Source organism: Typopeltis vanoorti, chromosome 2 (assembly GCF_054136105.1).
Source record: "Typopeltis vanoorti isolate ZY-2024b chromosome 2, IOZ_Tvanoo_1.0, whole genome shotgun sequence".
Classification (NCBI taxonomy): Eukaryota; Metazoa; Arthropoda; class Arachnida; order Uropygi; family Thelyphonidae; genus Typopeltis; species Typopeltis vanoorti.
In genome coordinates, this window is record NC_143550.1 from 84,800,756 (window position 1) to 84,824,214 (window position 23,459).

A 23,459-nucleotide genomic window follows, 5' to 3' on the forward strand; every position below is an offset into this window, starting at 1 on the left:
CCTTACTTCAGTTTCCTCATTTATACTTCCTTTGCTCCTTTATCACTTACTTTTGCTTCTACATTCTTGCATTCTTTCACTCCCTCAGTCTCACTAGCTTTCATTCCATTTCCGTTTCTTTTATTTATGCTATCTTTCACTTCTTCTGTTTCACATTCGTTAACTCATAGTCTAGTAAAATATTGTACTTAATACAAATCCATATGTTCTTTCGTCTTCTGTTCAGTCTCTCCACAGACACATATCTCTCATTTTGTCATGCATGCAATTACACTCATGACATTGTACCATTTTTGAAAATGGTATGTTATTAACAGCACTTTATTTTCAGCGATTGCCTACACACATCCGCTGACACAAGTGCGATTGACCTCATGAGTACCACCATTGTGTTCTGTTCAAAGAAGGCATGATTATAAATCTCAACAAATGAAGTCAGTAAGAATTCCCCAAGGCCAAAAATCATGCAGACACGGTAAGTTATCAAAAATTCAAGCAATACTGCCAATTAATATGCAAAATAGCACTTATCTTTAGTGGAGCTATTTTCTAATACTACACACATTGTGGTTCTTAGTGATGTCAGGAATATCAAGAATAAAAAAAAATAGGATTTCATTTTGAAATATCCTCCACTTCCAGTTCATCTACATGAGGAACCTTTATCTGGTCTCTTTCGACTAATGGAAAGTTAGCTGGCCTCATATGGCAGTAGGTTTTTCTCACTCGGAAACTCGGGTTTTTCATCCCTCAGAACAGGCAAACTGGTCCCGTGAACACAAACACGGATCTACAGTCATAAAATACATATTTAATCTCTCATTAGGAGGGCTCAACCTCCTAAGGGACTGGGGAGGGAACTCCATACAAAATAAGTCCCATCATATTACACCATATTACCTTTACATGAATAATACACATATAGGTAGAGTTATTGCTCAGTTACGATTTAATCACTTCTGCTACTATAAACCTTCTACCATCTGTATTTACCTAAGTTATTCTGCTGTAATCATTATCCCTTTTACTTACCATATAAATACAAAGGAAGAATGCCAATTTCTTTACTGCCTTCTTCTCATATTCTGACTTTGTATTATTTATCATACTGGTCACTCTTCTTTCCATATCAACTTCATCTTGCTCATTACATTTCTCTATATGTTCTTTACAATTTTTTTTAATTTATTGTATGCAGTTCCTGCTTAATGATGCCCCTCATCTGTTTAACACCCACCTGATTTATCCTCCTACCTCTAAGAATCTTTTAACTAAAGGTGAGTCAGCCGGTCTCAAACGGAGGTAGACGGTTTTTTCCACCCGGAAACCCGGGTTTTTCATCCCTCAGAACAGCCAAACCAGCCCCGTGAACACACACTTCAACAGACATAAGACACTTCACTCCTGGAATAAGAAGTAACCATCCTATTCCGTAGGGATTTCGGTTTCAAAAGCCTACACAGTAAAGTGTGGGTCTACACTTGAGAGTAAATTAGGATAGGACCTCTAAGAATGCAGTCTTAGGTTCATCAAATACTTTATCATTTTCCCCTTGCTCCTTCTGCTGCAATGGTACTACATCAAGTCACTGTACTTTTAAGTTTTTTTTATAAAAAATTACCTACTACATGGTTCCATATAAATCCTCTTCTTAACTAAAAAAATATCGCAAGCTATCAAAATTACTCCATGCATCCACAAAACACACTCCTACATAATTCATATGACTCATCTGCTGGTATGGTCCTTCTTGATTTACTTTCATATTAGAGCAACATAAAAGGATATACACTTGCCATTATTTACAAGTTCTTAAATTTTACTCACAAACAAAGCCCCCACACACCACTTCTGACCACCCATTACACTTATTTTCCACCCTTTAAGCAAAAAAAAAAGTATATCCTCACATCACTGCTAACCTCACTTTGATGCAACTTCAAGGAGGGGAAACCCACAACAACTTTTGTTTCTATTGAATATTCTCTTTTATATCAACCAAATTTTGTAATCCATAAACCATCGTTCTTTCTTGATCACCTGCCTCTATATTCTTTCCACCATTTTTTCATCCCCCAAGAAATCTAGGCAACACAAACTGAGCTCATTCATCCAAATAGGAGTCATATGTATTCAAAGTTACAAAGAGGGATAATAATTTCAGTGCATTTTGCAACATCCAAGTGATCCTCTGTGCTAACATTTCCCTAAAGGCTGATATATAGCCTACCAGTTGCCTTTAGATAAGATTATGGTGCAAGCAGTCAAAAGAGAAAATCAAGCTATAAATGATAAAAAATAAAATTAAACAACAGAAATGTGTAAATATTAGACATTTAAGTTCAGTAACATGCACAAGTACACAGAAAATACTTAGTCTGCACCTACTGCCCAACCAATATCAATAAAAATATCAGATATTTTTTATTTGTATTAACAAATCGACTTATTTAACTGAAACTATCCTCAACAAGGGAAAGTAAGAAATGCTGCTTTGTGATATTCTCTCCACTTCTGAATATCATGTCAGAGGATAGCACTGGAAAAGGATTAAAAGACTATTTATTCTTCCAATATTTTGTCTCAGTTAAAGAGACATCTTCAGGGTGTATGATACAAATCTTATAACACCCCTCTCCCCCCCCAAAAAAAAGAAGTAATGTGTTGCCTCTGTGAATTACAAGTTTTGTATTGTACTCCCTGAAGATATCTCTATGAATGAAATGAAATACTGGAAGAATTAAAGTGTTTTTAATCCTTTGCCAGTACTGTTTTTAACTATTAAGCCTCCAACATGAGTTCCTCCCAGCACTTCAGCTGGGAGGAACTCATTCTCACACAGATTTCAAATATGTCCATGGAACTTCAAATTTTTTCCACTTCTTCTTTTCAGCCATTTTCAGTCCACTGCTGGACAAAGGCTTCCTCCAACTCTTTCCATATTCTTGGCTATGGTTGACCAATTTTTTCAAAAAATTTTGACAGTTCATTGTCCCATCTTCTTTTAGGGAGTCCTCAGCGAAGTTTCCCTTCTTTCGGAATCCACTTTGTTAGTATGCTGGTCCATCACTCGTCTTCTTTTCTGGATAGAGTCCGGCCGATTTCCATTTTAGTAGCTTGTGGTAAAGAATGATGCCTGTGATGAGTCTGGCTTCTTATACAGTGTTTCATTTGTTATCTTTTAATGTGATGCCTAGCATCAGCCTTTCCATTTTTCTTTGAGTTGTTGATAGTTTATTTGTCAGTGCTTTTCTCAGAGACGAAGTTTCGCAACCATATGTGATGAATGGAAGAATACACTGGTTATATGTCTTCCCTTTTAAACAGAGTGGGACATCCTTGTTTTGAAATATACTTTTCAATTTTCTAAATACACTCCAGGCCAATTGAGCTCTCCTTTTTATTTCGTTTTGGAGTCCACTGTTTAGATCAATGAGATGATCTAAGTATGCGTGTGAAGAGACTCTTTCTAAGAAATAGTTTTCTACTATGTTTTTTTTTTTTGATGCTACAAAATGATTAAACATGATTTTAGTTTTTACTTTCACCTATCACCTTTCAAATCCTGAGCCTCCTCAATACAATATGCAATTTTTTCAGCCCAAGGTACATAACTTTATGACGATCATTATTATCCCCTGTTCAAGATGACTGTTTAAATCATCCCATTATCTACATCTTCTTTATTAATTATTGCCCTCCTCATTTAATATCATCATCAGCAGCAAACACTAGATCTTTACACTTAAATCATTCCTCATTCATGTACAAATTAAATAGGAGGAACTGCGGTGCTAACTCATTAATACTCCATGAAAATGCACATCCCAAACTTCATGAAAGTATGGAATACTGAATTTTATAATCCAATATAATGAAATTATAAGACTATGCTGCAAGCTACATGCAAGTCTCGCTACCAATGGTTAATGCAGCAACTCTCCAACCAAAAGGCTGGAGGTTGAAATCCTACCATTGGCATGAATTTGTGATTGTCTAAGATCTGGTGTAAGACCCAACCTGTTTACAGGAGCCATGAAGCAGGTTGAAAAAGTTCTATTTAGTCATTAGAATGGGATTTCTACATTATGTATCATAAAAAAATTTTAAAATTATTTAAAAAGTCCTTAGCCTACCCAATAGATTTACAACCTTTCATGGGTAGAAGTTAAGTTAAAAGGGTGCAGTAATATTCCTACTACTTACATGCAAAATGAAAGCAAAGCAGCTGGTGATGCCCAAGGTCACAAGATTGTTAATATCTTGCATTGGACTTATGTGATGATATCTGTAAACTACACTCCATCCAGATATATCACTCTCACTATAACTGCCAAGGTCATATGCAAGTCTCTCATGAGTGCTTCATCAGTTAGTGCTACCTCCATCAATGAATTTAAGGAGAAGTGTGATTATGATAAACAGTGTGTGAAAAGTATTAGCATAGGCCTAAATGCATCATTAGACTTCACAGAGATGCCTGTTTAGTAATAATAATAGTACAGAAAAAGTCAGATAGGGTGTTCACTTCCTGTTCACATAGTGAAATAAGATAAACTCAATGGATAATGCACAATGAACAACTGTACTCAGTTTGCACACCCTTTCAAGAGATAACATACCAAAATTTAAAATAAAAGAAGTAACAAGCAGTTAAAGTGTCCCTGATTCGGTCCTCTGTTCACATCTACATCTCAGTACTTATCCCAGGAAGGTAATGCTAATTTCACTGCTGCAAAGTGTGTGTGTGGGGGGGAAAGAAACTTGCAAAGTATATCACAAATTTCGAAACTGATACACATGAATTGCTAGAAGTGGATGAATGAGTTACAGAATCTTTCCCAGCATTTAAAACATTATTATTATTCAGGCCTCCATGGCGTCAAAAGACTCATCGTGGGAGGTACTTCCTAAGAACATAAAGTCTGTCAAGACTCATCGAGGGGAGGTCCCCCCTAAGAAACACAAAGTCTATCACACTACTCCTTAAACTCACTGACCGTTCTCACTCTCACCACTCCATCAGGCAATGCAATCCACGGTTCAACCACCCTCCATGCAAAGAAACCACTCCTCACCCTCTTGCTCACAGTTTCCTTTCGTAACTTCCAGGGATGGCCTCTTGTCATCAATCCTTCCCACTGTTCAACCAAGTGAAAAAACTTCCCAGTGTCAACCCTGTAATCACCTCTCAACAGTTTAAAAATCTCAATCATATCACCTCTCCTTCTATCCACCAAACTCTGCAGTCCACATTCCCTCAGCAGATCCCCATAACCAAAATTGTACAATCCTGAAACCATCTTTGTCACCTGTCTTTGTAACCTTTCCACAGTTAATTTATCCCCTTCAAATCTGGGGGACCAAATCTGAGAACAATAGTCTAAGTGTGGTCTGATCAGAGACTTATACAATGGAATGATAATCCTTTTATCTCTGCAGGTCAGTGTCCTTCTCATAATTGCAGCAATCCTCTGTGTTACCTTCACCACTTTTGCAATATGTCCCCTAAATTTCAGGTTTCTATCAATCATCAATCTCAGATCTCTTGTCTTCTCTACTTCCTCTAGTATAACTCCTCCCATAGAGTATGCAGCATCCCATCGATGTTTCCCAAACCTCAAGACCTTATATTTTGCTGCATTAAACTGACACCCCCCCCCCATTCATTTGCTCATCTATCTAGCTTATTCAAATCCTCTTGCAGGGCTACCACATCTGCACTATTACTAATAATCCTTCCCAGCTTCGCATCATCTGCAAACAACTGAATATCCTCATGCAATCCACTGGCAATGTCATTGATATAAAGGTTAAACAATATACGTCCTAGTACTGAGCCCTGAGGAACCCCACTTGTAACCTTCTGCCTTCTTGAAATTGCCCCACCATACACAACTCTCTGATCCTATTGGACAGCCAATCCTGAATCCAGTTGACCAATCTGACATCCAGACCCATGTGCTGCAACTTAAAAATCAGCTTATCATGTGGCACCCTGTCAAATGTCTTCACTAAGTCTAAGAAAATTGCAGTATATGCCTTTCCCTCATCTAATGTTCTTGTAACTTTATTATAAAAGGCTAGCATATTGCTAAAACAAGAGCGCCCTTTCACAAATCCATGTTGACTCTCAACAGATAACATTACCCTCATCTGCCCAATGCTGTATACGTGTCCCTCACTACTTTCTCCAAGATCATAACAACTACTGATGACACACAAACTGGCCTATAATTAGACACTTCCAGTCTGTTACCACCCTTATGCAATGGCACTACCTTCCTTCCATTCCCTGGCACCTTTCCCGCAGCCAGACTTTCATTGAAATGCCAGGTTAAAGGCACTGTCAGTTCCCTAGCACATTCTCTCAAAACGCGTGGTGAAATACCATTCAGTCCCAAAGTTTTACTGACATCCAGAGTACTCGGTATCTGAAACACACTCTCCTCCTGTACCTCTAAACCTCGAACCTGCACTATCCCTCTAGCATTAAAACTGACTCCTCTAGGATGAAATACTCCAATAAAGTGACAATTCCACTACGTCCTCTGCATCAGTCACTCTATTCCCATTTTTATCCCACAATATCATTCTTCCACAGTTCATTTCTCCTCCTACTGGCCACATAGCTAAAAAAATTCCCTAGGATTTTCTTTGGATCTTAGGGCCAATCTCCTCTCATAATCCAGTTTCGCTTTCCTTACCACACTAGTCACTCTTCTGGCCTGTGTCTTATATTCTTCATGCAGCTTCTCTTCACCTGTCTCCTTATATCTCTTTCATAGCCTCTTTTTTGCATGCAATTCCTGTTTAATATTGTTTGTCATCCACTTTACTCCAAATTGTGTCCTCTTCTTCACTTGTGGTATACAACTTACCACTGCTGCTAACAAATATTCTTTCACAATTTCCCATGCACTAATGATATCCTGGCCTTCCAATTCCTCCCTCCATGAAACTTCCCGAAGTTGACGTCTAAGACTATTATAATCACCTGCTTTATAATTCCACATAAGTTCCCGTCTCTCTTTGATACTCCTGCATGTCTATTCATTTTCCAAGTCAAAATCATATGGTCAACTCTCTCCAACTGGTGGGAGAGATGTCATCTCAGTTATTATCAACTCTTCTGATGCTACAACCAAATCCAAAACTCTTAAACCTCTTGTTCCCTCTGTTACATGTTGCCTAAGACATTTGTCCCTCAAGAATTCTAGAAATTCCATTCCCCTATTGTTACATGCATCTTCCTCTCTCCAATTTATACTACTGTAGTTAAAATCTCCATGTAGAAACATCAGTTGAAAGAAGTACACAACATGGTCAAATTTCCTTCAGAAGTATGCTGCTTTCCCCTTTCTGTTCAGCACAACTGTGTTATGCATTCAGAACTGTTTATCATAATCATGCCTCTCCTTAAATTCATTAATGGAGGAAGCACTAACTGACAAAGCACTCATGAAAGACTTGTTATGTGACCTAGGCGGTTATAGTGAGAGTGATCTGTATCTAGATGGAGTGTAGTTTACAGATATCATCATTAAAATGAATCACTGAAAAATAATAAAGCATACTGTTGGCCTGGTTGGACAAGTGTTAATGTATTTCCAGCCAAAAGGCTGTAGATTGGAATCCCGCTGTGGCCATGGATGTTTGTGATTGTCTGTGAAAATACTGGTGGTAGTAGTAGTGGGCAGTAGATGGCATTTGGTATAGATGATGCAGTTTGTTGTAGTTGATGGATTAAGTGGTGGAGACAGAGTTGTAGAGTAGGTGCCCTTACTCGATGAGTCTTTGGACTCCTTGGAGGTTTCACATAATAATAATATATGTGTGCTATAAATTTCATCATGTGGACAAAAAAAAAAAAAATTCACTACAATTTCTATGTTAGTAATGAGTTTAGTACTGCAACTTGATATGTTGCCTTAAGTCAAAAGGCAACATCAAGCTTAGAATTCTACAAAAGATAAGTAATATTACATCTAAAAATAAAAGATCTAGTACAAATTCACAGGCTATTAGTGCATACAAAAAATCATAAGCCACTTAGTCTGAAGAGAAGCCAGAATCACCAAAAAGAAAAAAAAAAAAAAATAAATAAATAAAAAAATTGCATCTGAAGGAAGCAAAAAAGTTTATTACTTGTAGTCACTGACAATGAAGACATCTCTTAACTTATAAATCAGTACACATTCCTTTACACAATCTTTTTATTCAATTTTGGTATATACAGGTATCTCTTAACGCAGTTTTGCTTAGCGAGGGATTTGATTAATGTGGCAAAATTAATTGCGACAATCCCTTTATTTACACGGTAAGAGTTTTAATTAATATGCCTTTAAATTTACCAAAATTCCACCAAATACGACATCATTCCTATAACCCATGGACGTGGCCATCATTGCAACTATCAAAACCTATTTTCTTAAAAAGACAAAATGTAGTAGAAACAACAATGAAAGAAAATGCGATCAGGCACCAAAAATTGCAGAAAAATTTAACATTAAACACGCAATTGAAAACATTCATGACTCGTGGCAGCAAGTGTCTTCTAGCTGCATGAAAGCTGTTTGGAAAAACCTTTTGCCAGAATGCGCTAATGACCTAGGTGGTGGTTTTCAAAATCCTGTGAACAATGTAATTGAAGAAATCGTTGCAATTGGTGAAGACGTTTGTTTTGATGGTGTTGCAGAAGATGTTAAAGAATTATTGGATTCAAATTCAAAAGATTTCAGTGACAACGATCTTCTTGAAATTGAACAACAAAGTGCATATGAAGACAACAAACAAATGGAATGTGAAGATTAGGTTCCAAAGGAGATAACAATCAAAGAACTGTATGGAATATTTCACAGTTTAGAATTGCTTAAGCAGCAAGTAATGGATATGGATCCAGATGTTAATCGAAGAATGCTTGTTTGCCGAGGTTGAGAGTCATTTTGCTTGTTATCTTAGAATTTATTCTGATAGGAAAAAAATTAAAACTTGAACAAACAACTCTTGATAACTTTTGTGATAAAAAAATTACAATAACTAATATAGGTTTACACTGTATTCATTTTTATCTTTCCTAAAAGAGTACCATATGAAACAAATTATTAATACAGTAATTGATCATGGACAAATTGTAATTTTTATCATTGATTATTATATTTGATTAATGTGATTTTGATATATGCAGTAACATCGAGGGATTAATTAATCGTGTTAATCACGGAATACCTGTATGTTGGACAATGGATTCTATGACTAGTGATAACGAAATGGTGACTCCTTTTTATCCGATTTATCTGTCAAATAATATAATCCGATAAATAGTTGGAAGAGGATCAATCATTCGATGCTGTTGGCACACTCTCCCTCGATGAGTGTTTGGACTCCCTGGAGGTGTCACATAATAATAATAAGATCAGTATTTCTATTCATATTTTTGCCAATCCATCATGACATCAAATAACCAATGTCACATGAGCAAGGATTCTGGTATATCCTAGAAAATGTTAAGGCTGCAGTTTATCTTTAGGTCAAGGTAGATTCATGCAAATTAAATTTTAAAGGCTTGTAGACAGAAAAGAAATTAAAGTTCACAAGGACTTCTACCATGCTCTGAAATACTTTCTACACACAAGGAGATGGATGATCTTAAAGAGCCAAACTGTTAAAATAAAAGATAATGGAAATGTAAAGAGTCAGGAAAAAGGGTTGGTGCAAACTAATCACCTATCATACAACTGACAGATGGCATGTGATGATGATAACCACAACAGTGCTTCATGAATTCAAAACAATCTCTTATGCGTTCCCTACACTGCTAGTATAGGCACTTCAGAAGTGTGCATGCCATATTGTGCTTTGAAAGGTAGAAGCATTTTACAAAATATTTTAAGTTTCTATTTATTTATTTATTTTTTTAAATTTTTATTTAGTTTTAGATATTTGACATGCTATAAAAATATCTATTTTTATGTAAGCTGGAGCAAATGAGGATGAACACGAAGCTGGTTACATGGATAAGAAGGTGACTAATACATATTACAAGAGAAGAGACATGCAACCAGCCTATTACTCTATACTCAGTCTATTGATGTTTAATTTTACATTAATGATACTAGGTATGATTCAAGGAGGAATATCCAGTTATTTGCAGATAATACTAAACTGGAGAGGATAATAGAAGTAAAATTAATGTAGTGATCATATAAAGATTCTGCAGGAATCTTTATATGATTTATATAGTGTGCTCTTTCAATTTCAACAAGTTCATTTCAATAAAGGATAATGTTTGTATTTTCAATGTGACAAAATGTAACATATGCACTTTTGAGTAAAGAGATTGCAAGTTGTATATTATACTGATGAGACTTGCACTGCAAGAATATGACAAGGGTAAGGTTTCATTTATTTTTCAGGGGAGCAGTGAAATAATAGGAGATAAGGAGTCAAAGTTCAGTGAATGTATTACAAAAGTGGGGAAAGCAGCAGAAACGCTCATTTGGATGTTGAAAATACACTGCATGCTGACAAGTAGGAATCAGGAAGTCATGATCTTTCTTTATAAGTTCTGATACTAACATTTTGTTAAGCTCAGATTTGGTTACCTGAGTTTCTTGGCAATAAGAGTAGTAAAGTTTTCATTATTTAGTTTTATTTCATTTTATTTTATATCTAGTGTCTTAAATGTTTTGTTTGTACCTTTTCTTATATAGTTATACTCCCTAATACTTATTTAGCGTTTATTTTTGACACTAATTAGCGACACTATTTTGAATAATGGCGGCAATGGCAGTTAAAATTGCAAATGGCATATCGCCAAGTCCCCCCCCCCATTTAAGGACTCCATTTTACGTGATATCATACAGGATTTTGCAGCATGCAGGACTTGCGGAATGTATGCATCCTGGCAGTTGTATATGTGGCAGGAGAGAGAAGAGGTAATATGTATAATGCGCAAAATGCAGGCAATGGGAGGAACTTGGTGAGTTAGAGATGACCATAACTGACCTCATTGAGACTATAACAGACCTCGTTCAGTCAGGCATGAGATTCTCCAGGTAGAGAGATGAGTGGTATGATAGATGGCGAGAGAAATATGAATAAAATAATAAGAGTGGGGAGTATGGAAAGGTTGAATGGTTCTGAAGATTTAGGAGAATGGTCTCAATTGGGAGGATGAATGGCAAACAAGAGTGGCTGACTTAGAGAGAGAGATAGATGAGCTGAAAGAGTAGGTGGAATGTCTGGGGAATGAGATGAGAAGTGTGAAAGATGAGATTAGGTGAATGGAAGAGAAGAATGCAAGGCATTCAGAGGAGGAATGAGAGAAGATGAACAATAGTAGAAGAGAGGGAATGAGAGAGCGTTATGGGAATGGTAGAAGAAGAGAGAATAAGAACAGTAGAAGAGAGGGAATGATATAAGAAAGAGAATGAAAGAGTTATGGGAGTGATAGAAGAGGAGATAATGGGTGTCAGATATAGGAATGATAGAAAAGGAAAGAATGGATACAGCAGGAGAGAGGGAATGAGAGGAGTGCTCCCTTGCATAACTAGGGATAGAGTGATGTCAGGAGGCAGGTAAGTAGGGGAGTACAGAAAGAAAGTGTTACTCGAGAAAGAGTGAGGGATGCATGTGAGCGATCGAGGAATAGGGTGGTAAGAGAGGTGAAATGTATGGGGACTCAATGATCCGTGGTGTTCAAGATAGGATGCACGAGGAGTGTTTGCCAGGAGGAACAATAGAAAGTGTGGCTATGGCAATTAAGAGAGGTGAAAGGGTGGATGAGATGATTGTGATGGTAGGAACAAATGACTTGAGTTGAAATGTAAGTCAGGCAGTGAGAGATATGAGATTTTTGCTCGAGGCTATACGGCAGAAGACAGACAGAGGAAAAATAGTGTGCGTGTTGCCTAGGTATGATAGTGATGAGCTGAGCAGAAGAAACGGTGATATTGAATGGCATGAAAGTGAGAATGTGTTGGAAGAGAGGATGGGAATATGCGGATGGTTGGAGTGCATTTGAGAACAGAGAGGAATTTTATGCGAGAGACCGCTTGCATTTGAATGAGGAAGGAAGTAGGCATCTGGAGAGATTGCTGTTCTGATCGAGTCAGTGTGTCCCAGTGTGGATGGTAGCAGAGGTGGCCTCTTGTGGGAATGGGTACTCGGGAGAAGGGGGATGACATCAGGTAACGCTGAGCCCAGTGGAGTCTAGAGGGGATAATGCTGGGTATAAAAACAATGGCATTTTTATGCTTTATACTAATGCCAGGAGTATTTGGAATAAGGATGAGGAATTGATGGCACTGATAGCATCAGCCTGGCCAAAGATTATTGGGATCACCGAGATGTGGTTGACAGAAGAGGATATAATAACAGGAATAGAAGTCGCTGGGTACAGCATTTTTCGGCAAGATTGGAAGGGAAAGCATGGTGGTGGAGTACTGCTTATGATAAGTGACAACCTATGTCCACTAAGAGTGCAGGCTTTGGAAAGCTGTGACACTAATGATTTTGAAAGCATATGGTGTGAGGTGGAGGTGGGCAAGACAGGTTATTTAGTGGGGGTGTTGCTACAGACCAAGGAGCACAGAGGGTGAGGACTAGGAGATGTTGAGACAGCTAAGTTTGGCAAGTGCAAGAAGAATGATTGTTATGGGAGATTTTAACTACAGCAGTATAAATTGAGTGAAGGAGGACAGTTGTAGAGTGGAGTGCCCTCCTTCAATAAGTCTTTGGACTCCTTGGAGGTGTCGTGTAATAATAATAACAACAACAATAACTAAAGCTGAATCCTTACATAATTAATCAAAACTTTCTGATAATAGACATTTTTGGCATTTCAAAATTGTAGCTTCATTTCAATTAGTGAAATCAATTTGACTTTCATTTGAAAGTCAAATGAAACGCATCTGCTCTCCAGCCAAGAGGCTGTGGGTTCAAATACCACTTAAGCATGGATGTTTGTTTGTCTTCCACCTTCATTCATACAAGTGCATAAACATCTCCCAAAATGACGTGGAAAACCATGGGAGAAGCAGGCCCAACTCTCCCATGATGGGGGAGGCATTTATCCCAACAGTTGGGGAAAAGTTACAGGCTGGAAAAACATAAGCAAACTGGTAAAAAAAAAATATGTTACAGTACTGTACCAACTTATTTGTTCAATGTAAATGCCAAAAGAAATGAATGATGATATCACTTTTTCGAAAAAGTTACTATACCTTGAAACAAAGATAAAAAATTATCTTCTTTTTTTTTTTTTTTAATGCTTGGTCTGATGATCATATTCATCCAAATTTTTGCAATGACTGCAGGTTATGAAGAAGGCTTCTTGCAAGTACTTAATTTAGCCATATCAGTTTTGCATCCTTTGGCACTGGCACTACAACACCATCAAAAAGCAAGCCACAATTTCTACTTCTTTTCTGTGGTCAGATTACTATGTCAACTTTCTTAGGTAGTAGGGTTTCCCCCCTCACAGAAAAACTCAGGTTTTCATCCCATATACAGGCAAATCAGCCTTGAGAACACATGCAATTTACAGACACAAGATACTGTTGTTGTTGGTGGGTGGTGGATAGTGTTGTGTATTAATGGTAGTAATGTCATTGTGTAGTTGGAGGATTAAGCAAAGGGGACAGCAAGTTGTGTAGTAGAGTAGTGTAATCCCCCCCCACACACACACCCAATGAGTCCTTGGAGGTGTCATGTAATAACAATAATCATAATTATATCCTGGCTTCCTGAAACTGTTCAAAATCTTAAACCAAGATGGGGACCAGATTGCAAGTTTTACACATTTGACCCTTTCAGAGTTGAATTTGTTGCTGATTTTCTTGCAGCTGATGTGAGATTAATGTAGTGTGACTGTATAAATGGAGGCATTCTCCTGGACCATTTTTAGTATTTATTTATTTATTTATTATTTTTCCTCCCAATTAATGATTGTAGATCTACAGTACATCAGCACTATGGGTAGGTTGAGGGTTTTTTTTAATTATTTTTGATTTTACAGATAGATATTTTTATATAATTCAGAAACTCTGATATATCAAACATGGAGCTTTTTTTCAAGCCTTTTCAGAAATCCATAGAAATTACAAAGCTGGAGACAAAGTTTTTTTGGTGTAATTTTTTTGTGCTTCATCATACATGCACAGGCATGCATGTATGTAGTTTGTTGAATTAAACAGACTTGTAATAACAAATAATAAAAATCTTGGTAGTTTAACTGGTATCTGATATCAAGCAACAGGCTGTACTAAGACTATTTTCTGTGTATATGCAGATGTTATTAAATAAACAAACAGTGGCAGCTTGTACTTAAGCACTGGCACTGCAGCATCCCAAGGAAAAAATGAAAAAATTTAATTTTGTTTGTGTTTATAAATAATAACAACGCTTACATTATATAAATGCAATACAACATGTTAAAGGTTACAGCTTATGTTTCGACATTGATTGAATAGTTAATAATTGGAATTGTGCAATTAACGCTTTAGATTACAAAACAAATGCACTGCGATTTAATGCAGAGCCGGAATTATCACATTCGGCCAATTGCAGCTAGACTCGCTGATATTCGTCTGCACTTGTCACTGCACGTAACAAGCGAATCCGACTACAGATAAACTGCATGCTTGCACACTTTATTTCAGTTAGATACGAAACGTTTATTATTGGTGCATGTTCGTGGTGAGGGTGGAATATTTTTGGTAAATCTTATTTTATTCTGTTAAAATAACATTTATTATACATACAATGTATTCATCTATATACAGATATAGATGAATTATGACGAGCCTAACTGTTGAAAATACAAAAATAATTATATTTTATCAATTATCATTACATGAAACAAATGCAGTGTCAGAATTATTGTGTTCGGCCAACTGCAACTAGACTCACCGATATTTGTTTGGACTTGTCACTGTATTGTAACAAGTGAATCCGATACTGCTCGTTGAGCAGTGTCACTACAGATAAATTGTATGCTTGCATGCCTTATTTGTGAGATACAAAACTTTAATTATTGGTGTGTGTTCATAGTGAGGGTGAAATATTTTTAATAAAGCAATTTTTTAACAAGTAAATTTATTTATTAATAAATGTTGATCGATTGGTAGAGCCTCTGCTACTAATAGCTCATGCAAAAAGTTAGGCAAGTTTGAGCGCGGTTAGTAGTTGGAAGGGGTTCAATCATTCGATGCTGTTGGCATACACTCTCCTTCGATGAGTCTTTGGACTCCCTGGAGGTGTTACCATAATAATAATAAAAAAAAGAATTTTTTTTTTTTTATTTGGTACATGCAGCGCCCCTGCCTAAAATTTTCACAGGCCGCCACTGTAAACAAACAACACAGTCACACATTTCTGTTCTTTAATATTTTTCCCCCATCCCTTATAGCTTAATTTTTGTCTCATGCCATATACATATGAATTTCTGAGGAGACATAAGTATTTCCTCCCCCCCCCCCTCTCAGAACCAATACCAAATACTGAATCACACTTCAGGAAATGCACATTTTATATGAATCCCACCTACAAAGAGGTCATAAACCTACAGCAAACTAATATCACAAGGACTAAGAGTCAGAAATCTAGAAACCCTCCTCTTTATTAATTTTGTTTTCCTTTTGAAATGAAGACATTTTATAATGAACAAATGTCTATTTCTTATCGGGTATTAATTGTTAAAGAATGATGTAGCGTAAAAAGATTTTCAAGTTTGACCTCACCAATAAAGCAGAAAAAAGGCAACTCCCTAGCATATTAAAAATGCAATTCTAGATACACACAATTTACTATTTTTATAATTACCAAATATCAAATATGTGATATATATATATATACAGGGTGTTCGGGATAAATTTGACATATTTATAATTAATTATATTTTTCCGTAAGTTACATGTATTAACACACACTTCTCTTCATTTAAAAGTTTGGACCCTTCTTCATTCATATACAAGATGTCAGAAAGGACGGATAGCTGGAACCCACCTGAATCATGGAAGAGAATAACTTGTATCATGATGATTCGTGCCCGCCATCAAAATAAGGATATTACGACTGCTGCCCAATGCTCCCTGAATACAGTAAAAACAATCAGGCATGAACTAGAGACTTGCAATGGTGACTACGAGGATGTAGCAAGAAGAAAGATCCCTAGCAGACGATCTGATTGCGTTCGTACAGCAGAATTCCTCGCAAATCTGCAGGAACAGGTGTTGAAGAATGCTGGCATTGGAATTCGGGCTTTGTTCGTGGAGTTGCTAACTGTAGTCAAGCCCTGGATAACAAGGGTAGCCAATGGTAGGCCGTATGTATGGCAGCAGGATTCAGCCCCTTGCCACACCTCTGGGAAAAGTCAAAAATGGTTGTCTGAAAATTTCTACGACTTCACCAGTCCAAATGTTTGGCCTCCAAACTCCCCAGACCTTAACCCCATGGATTATTTTGTATGGGGCACAGTTGAAAAAGACACCAATCGCACTTCCAGTAATACAAAAGCCCAGTTAATGGATAAAATTAAAACAGTTTTTGCGGCCCTTCCCAGGGAAACTGTAGCATCAGCTTGTTCGAGGTTCCGAAGCAGAATTGAAGCTGTGATCGATGCTAATGGTGGTTATTTTGAGTAAATCTTGTTGATAGTGTTGTAATTAACTCTGCCTGTAATGTTTTTTTGTCAATTCATTAAATTTAATAGATACAAAGAAGATTTTCTTTTTCCTTACGAAACTGTCAAATTTATCCCGAACACCCTGTATATGTATATATATATATATATATATATATATATATATATATAAATAAATAAATCACAGGATACCACCAAAATGTGAAAACAAGCACTTGTAAACCCAATTACAACTTTGTAATTGTGTTTACTTTCAGAAAAACCGGCCTTTCTGACCACGTACTCCAAATATACCACAGAAATTATTGTAAAAATACCAAGTCCCTACACCGCACCAAAACCTGGTTTGAGAGAAAATTTAAAGTCATGTGAAATGCTCAAACATAACCCAAATCTCAACAAAAATGATGGCCTAACCATTCCAAGAATGTGGAGGACCCATCTACAACCTGTATAACAAACTAAACTAGCCATAGAAAAATCCCACTACAAGAAGACAACCTGGTGAAGTGTTTGTAACATTCAACAGCAACTGAAGGAAATCATATTATAACAATTAGAACTGTACAAATCCAGAAGAATATTAATACATGAGGACTTCAGCAGTTTATTGTAGTTGTACTTTTTATTTTTTTTATTATTATTATTTTATTTTTTATCACTAGAGGTCAGGCTAGGGAAAAGGATTAATTAACTACATAGATTTGGTTTACGGTATACAGGGCTAGAGTATGTAGTTTGGTTCCTTATAAATGTGTATCCTTCTGATGATGACCTCGATACAGGGGTCGAAACGTCAAGTTTTATTTTATTAGTAATTAATAAAATAATCTGTTCAACACGCGTGTTTTTGTGTCCCTAAATTTATAAATATGAGTACAATTTTAACTGTTTCAAGAAATCTCTTCTTATTTTAGTACATATAATATGCACTTTTAAAATGCAAGGGGGGGGGGGGGAAATGCACACATACATACAGTATATGTTAAAAGTTTTTTTTTACCTTGGCTCTACAATACATTAAAGATACCAAGAAATTCTCCATTCGGTTTTAATCCTTTACCCAAGGAAGCTTATATTCACGTCTAAGCTACTTGTATATAGAGGATAATGACTTCACATTATCCAATGCAAAGCATTATGGGATACAAGTCCCTTTCAGACTTGTAAATTGCCATGCATAATGGGAAGAGCCACTACCCATACCGTTTTTGACCTTTAGATTTTTATTAATAAGGTCTGGCACCATTTCGCTAGTTGTATATGATATATATGACTTCTGCTTTATTTCAACCTTGGTATCTCCACTGATGAGACCTTAATAAAGGTAGAAACTGGTCTGGGCCCTTCCCATTATGCGTAGCATATTGCACATCCAAAAGGGCGTTTACTTTGCATTATGGGATACATACTAAGGCAAGTGATATGAAGTCATTAGCCTCTATATACAAGCAGCTCAGACATGAATATATTTCACATGCAAAATATTATTTTGCTTCTATTGCACTTTTTTTATATAATGTTCATCAAGTAGCTTTATTTTATCGTCCTACATGTTTTGCCAATGTTTCTATCGGCATCTTCAGGGAATACAAACTAGTAAGCTATATGAAGGTAACAGACTAGGTTATAACTGATGGTTCTAATTCATACAAAAAATTAGTATTGAACGAGGCAATGCGCGTGTCTCGGGAACGTGATTTATTTGTTATGGCTCATGATGTAATTGTCATGAAAGTTCATTTCTTTGATGTTTAATGATCTGATTAAAGCTTTCCAAATTTCTGGTAAGGTTAGATCTTGATTCTTGTTTAGGTTTTCAGTTTTACAGGCGACTGTAGCTGCTTCCTTGAAGGTTCTTGAATGGTAGTTATCTTCTATATAAGGCATAAGGCTCTTATCCCACTCAATGTGATGGTTAGTAGAGGCAAAGTGGCAAGAAAGGCCTGAAATGTCTTGTTTCTGACATATCCTATGTGTTCTTTCTTTCACGTTTCAAAGCTTCTAGAGGTCTGACCTACGTAACTAATACCACATGAGCAAGGTATATTATATACTCCAGAGTACTTGTAGAATGGATGAGGATCTTTCGGCGATCTTAAAAATTTCCAAATAGTGTTGATTGGCTTGAATGCTACTCTGATATTATGTGGTTTTAGAAGGTTAGCTTTTTTGGAAATGCTGCTGACAAATGGAATAGTAATAGTACTAATGTATTGGACGTTATCACGTTGCCTATGTGGTATATCAGTCAAGATAATCTTGTTGTAGAGTCTTTTTGGATAACTATTTAAAGATAGTTCTCTGGATATTGTAGTTAATTCCATTTGTAAGTCATTCTTATCTGTTGTGTACTGTATAGCTCTTTTCTTGAGCATATGGATAATGCTATAGCTCAGAAACTTAGCATTATCCATATGCTCAAGAAAAGAGCTATACAGTACACAATATAGCTTACTAGTTTGTATTCCCTGAAGATTCCGATAGAAACACTGGCAAAACATATAGGACGATAAAATAAAGCTACTTGACGAACATTATATAAAAAAAGTGCAATAGAAGCAAAATAATGTTTTGCATGTGAAATATATTCATGTCTGAGCTGCTTGTATATAGGCTAATGACTTCATATCACTTGCCTTAGTATGTATCCCATAATGCAAAGTAAACGCCCTTTTGGATGTGCAATATGCTATGCATAATTGGAAGGGCCCAGACCAGTTTCTACCTTTATTAAGGTCTCATCAGTGGGAGATACCAAGGTTGAAATAAAGCAGAAGTCATATATATCATATACAACTAGCGAAAAGGTACTTGACGAACATTATATAAAAAAAGTGTAATAGTCTTATACATAATAGTCAAGAAAAAATTCCACACATTATTTTGCTTCTTTGGGTAAATGATTAAAACCAGGTATATAATTTCTTGGTATCTTTAATAGATACAGTATGTATGTATGTATATATGTGTGTGCGCGCGCGCAAGCGCGTGTGGAATTAATCGTAAAAAAAAAAAAAAGTTCAATGGCAATCATTCATGCAATCTTGTAACCATTATAAGGAATTTAAGTTTTTTTTTTTTTTTATCATATAATTATCACTATCCTACATTTTCTAAATATTTTATATTTATTTTACACTTTCTGCCACCTGACTTTTTGCTTAGCAACATACCTGTTGGCAGAAACCTTCGCATCAAAATCTGAAGAATATGATTGTGAATTGCGAAGATTGCATCGACTTCAAAAGTATAATGTTTACTTTACTGCACATTCCTAAGCATGTCACTTTCAAAGTTATTTGAAACAATATAAACTGATGAAGCCGTAAAATCGAATATACATGTACAAACATTTATAGCAGAGCATACCATACGCATAAAAGGGGACAGTCCTGTTATAATTTCAATATGAATATGCTTATATTTCGGTATATGCAAAACTGGTTATTGGCATGTCTGAATACTAATCTTTCACATGAAGTTTTTGATTAGTCTCATGACTCACGTACACCTTATACATAACTTAAAGAATCACACGTATATAACCTATTCACACCTCCCTCTCACAGGCAAAACGAAAGGCAGTATTTTCACGAATGAATTTAAATATATCTGATTCCAATTGATATAAAACTATCGTCTACCATATGAAACGAAAATTGAAATAATAGCGCTGGCTTGCTCATGACAGAGCTCGATGATAACAATTCATTAAGTATTTTAAGGGGATAAGAGAATATTAGAATTTGAATTGTTTCAAGTAATCAAACATGACAAAAGTATTAAGCCTACAGTGAAATCGTTTGGAATATGTTATGGAGAAATAAATGGAATGGATTATAATCACTGATTACTTCATTATAATGACTAACAAAACAGTCAATAACAGGGTCTATAACTCAAAAAATACGGGAGATGTTATTTAAAATATATTGGTATCACCTTAGTCTGGTCAACCCTCCTATTTAAAAGACGGTTAAACATCCCGTACACATGCAGAGCAGAATACACTTAAACTTTCCTACCGGAAGTTGAATTCAGAAGTCTGTACAGATTCGTTGTTATCGTCACTCGTTTTATTTATTTATTTATTTATTTATTTAACATTTAAAAAAAAAAAAGAAAGAAAATTTCGAAATCCAAGGACTTTATTATTCCAAATGGGGGAAAAAAAAAAAAAAAGATTAGCCAACTTTATCTTGATAATCGAGGGAAGATTGCGGGTAAAGATATAACAATTTAGGTGCTAGTTTCATTTTTACAACTTGTTATTGGTTAACTTAAAAAAAAAAAAAAATTGTTACTAGATTATGAAGCCGGAGGTTCAGCAGATCTGTCTAAGAAGGAATAATCACCATGTCAATGTACTAACTACTTTTAATGAGTTACTGTTTACTGAAACTTTTGTAGATGTGACTTTAGTATGTGAAGGTAAGAGACTTAAAGCACACAAAATAGTGTTGTCTGCCTGCAGTTCTTTCTTTCATGGCATATTTCTTGAAAACTCTTGTAAACATCCAGTTGTTATTCTCAAAGATATGAAATACACGGATTTAAAAATGATAATAGATTTTGTGTACAAGGGTAAAGGGATCATTTCGCAGGACCAACTTGCCACGCTGCTTAGTGCTGCTAAAAGTTTGAATGTTGAGATCTGTACAGAAGTTGCACAGAGGGATTCTTCCAGTACTGATATTCAGGAGAAGAGCGAACATGACTCAAGTAACCAGGCCTTGTTACTTGCTGAGGTGCAACAGAAAAAACGCAGCACAGAATTGCCACCAGTAATTAAGAAGAAAAGAGGAAGACCTCGAAGTAGATATTCTTTACTGATTCTAACAGTAAAGGCATGAAGGCCAATGTGTCATCAAAAGTAAATGAATTAGACACACCAGAAGATACCTACAGGTCAATAAAGTCGTTCACAAGTGAAGGAAGGTTAGAACTGTCGGGAACTGATTATCCATTAAATGAGATTTCTGTTTCTAATTCAAATATATATACTAGTCCAACTCAGAACTCATTTCCATCTATACAGAGTTCAGTGTTGATAAAAGGATCACAACAAAGTGAAGATACAATAATAGAAATTGAGGAATCACAGGCGTTGGCAACATCTTTTGACAGTTTGCTCTAAGATTCATTGTCAATCCCAGTAATGAATACGATGCCTATTCTTAATACTGTTGAGTTAATTGAGACTCACTCAAATAACATAGAATCAGGGCTAAGTACAGATAGCCAAATATTAGTTCCTTGTTCTGTATCACCTGAATTATCTACTTCTCTTCAAGTTGCACAAAGTATGATAAAAGATATCGAACCTGGTGTCTCACTCTTATTACCTGGAGCTGCAGTTTCACCTTGTGCCAGTTCTTCACATCAATACAGTATATCCATGATGATGATGATGTCTTGAGATACATCCAGGCCTACTACTGTTATGCCAAACATTCCTAAAATACATGATCAGCAGCTTCCATTACAGGATCAGAATGTTGCTCAAGAGAAGGAAAATGGGTCAGTTAATTATCCTTGGATATCCTCATCAGAAAATCATTGTGAGGACTGCTGTAGATGCTGCCAACCAAAAATATCTAAAGACATAATATGAAACTACATGAAAATGACAGACAGGAATATATATTGGATGTGGACATGAAAGCAGAGTTGATGGTGATGAAGCAAGATATGAACTGCATGGGAAATGAGATGAAAAGGATTAGAGACATACATGGAAGAGTGAATAAGAGCAGAAGGAAAGATGGGCATGCAAAAGATATATCGAATGATTCGAGAGTGGTTCTCTATGGAGATTCCATTATTAGAGGTGCGGTGAATGATAAGATGCATAAGGTTTGTTTTCCTGGTGGTAGAATGGAGAGAGTGATTGAAGCGTTAGACATGAGGAATAAGAGAGCACAAGAGTTGGTGGTTGTAGTAGGAACAAATGATTTGGATGGGAACAAGGAAAATGCCAGATTGGATATAAGGAGATTATTAAGGAGAGTAAAAGATAACAGTGTGGTAGGAAAGGTAGTCAGTGTGTTGCCAAGGTATGATAGTGATGAATTGAGGAGGTGGGCAAAGATTATGAATAATATGTTAGCACAGTTATATGAGGAGAATAGAGTGCATTTTGTGAATGTGTGAGAGGAATTTGAGGGATGGATGGAACTGTATAAAGAAGATGGGCTGCATTTAAATGGTTTTGGTATGAGTCTGCTGGAGAGATTGTTACTGGCAGGAGAAGTAATAACTGTAATGAATATATCTGACGTGGTGCGAAGTGATATGAAAGAGCAAAAAAGTAAGGTAGGGAGAGGTATTTGTTCACTTGCAAATGGGGAGGTGAATATTATGAATGAAGTAAATGAGAGAGTGGAGGTACAACACGAACAGGGAAACGGGGGGAGTCAGGGTGGACGGGGAGAAACTTTATGAAACATGCGGGTGCTGAATTCAGAAGTGAATGTGTAAGCGGACAAACACAGGTTGAGATGGCCTGGGATGGGTGGAAAGAGTTTAAGTGTGAAGAAAGTTGTAGAATTGGTGGTAATATAGAGGAAGTGACAGTGACAGGGGAAGGTATTGAAGAGTCACATCGCAGGAGTGATGTTCTTAGGACTTGTAGAAGCAGAAATGATTTCTTATGTTTATTCACTAATGCTAGAAGTATTCGAAATAAGGGGAACGAAATTGTTGCTTTGCTCGAGTCTGTTCGCCCCAAAATTGTTGGTATAAGTGAGACGTGATTAGATGACGATGACATCCTGACAGGAATAGAGATGAACGGATATGATATTTTTCG

At 36.3% G+C, this 23,459-nt stretch overlaps 1 protein-coding gene across 1 annotated transcript in view; it reads right to left on the reverse strand.

The window, feature by feature from the left end:
• Positions 1 to 20,689, reverse strand: part of LOC150109221 (early endosome antigen 1-like) — a 72,742-nt gene extending 52,053 nt beyond the window's left edge. Inside the window, exon 1 of the mRNA XM_090401866.1 lies at positions 20,591 to 20,689. Coding sequence (XP_090257992.1) covers positions 20,591 to 20,632 — 42 coding nt within the window. The 5' untranslated portion in view covers positions 20,633 to 20,689. The remainder of the gene's footprint in view (positions 1 to 20,590) is intronic.
• Positions 20,690 to 23,459: the final 2,770 nt, after the last annotated feature.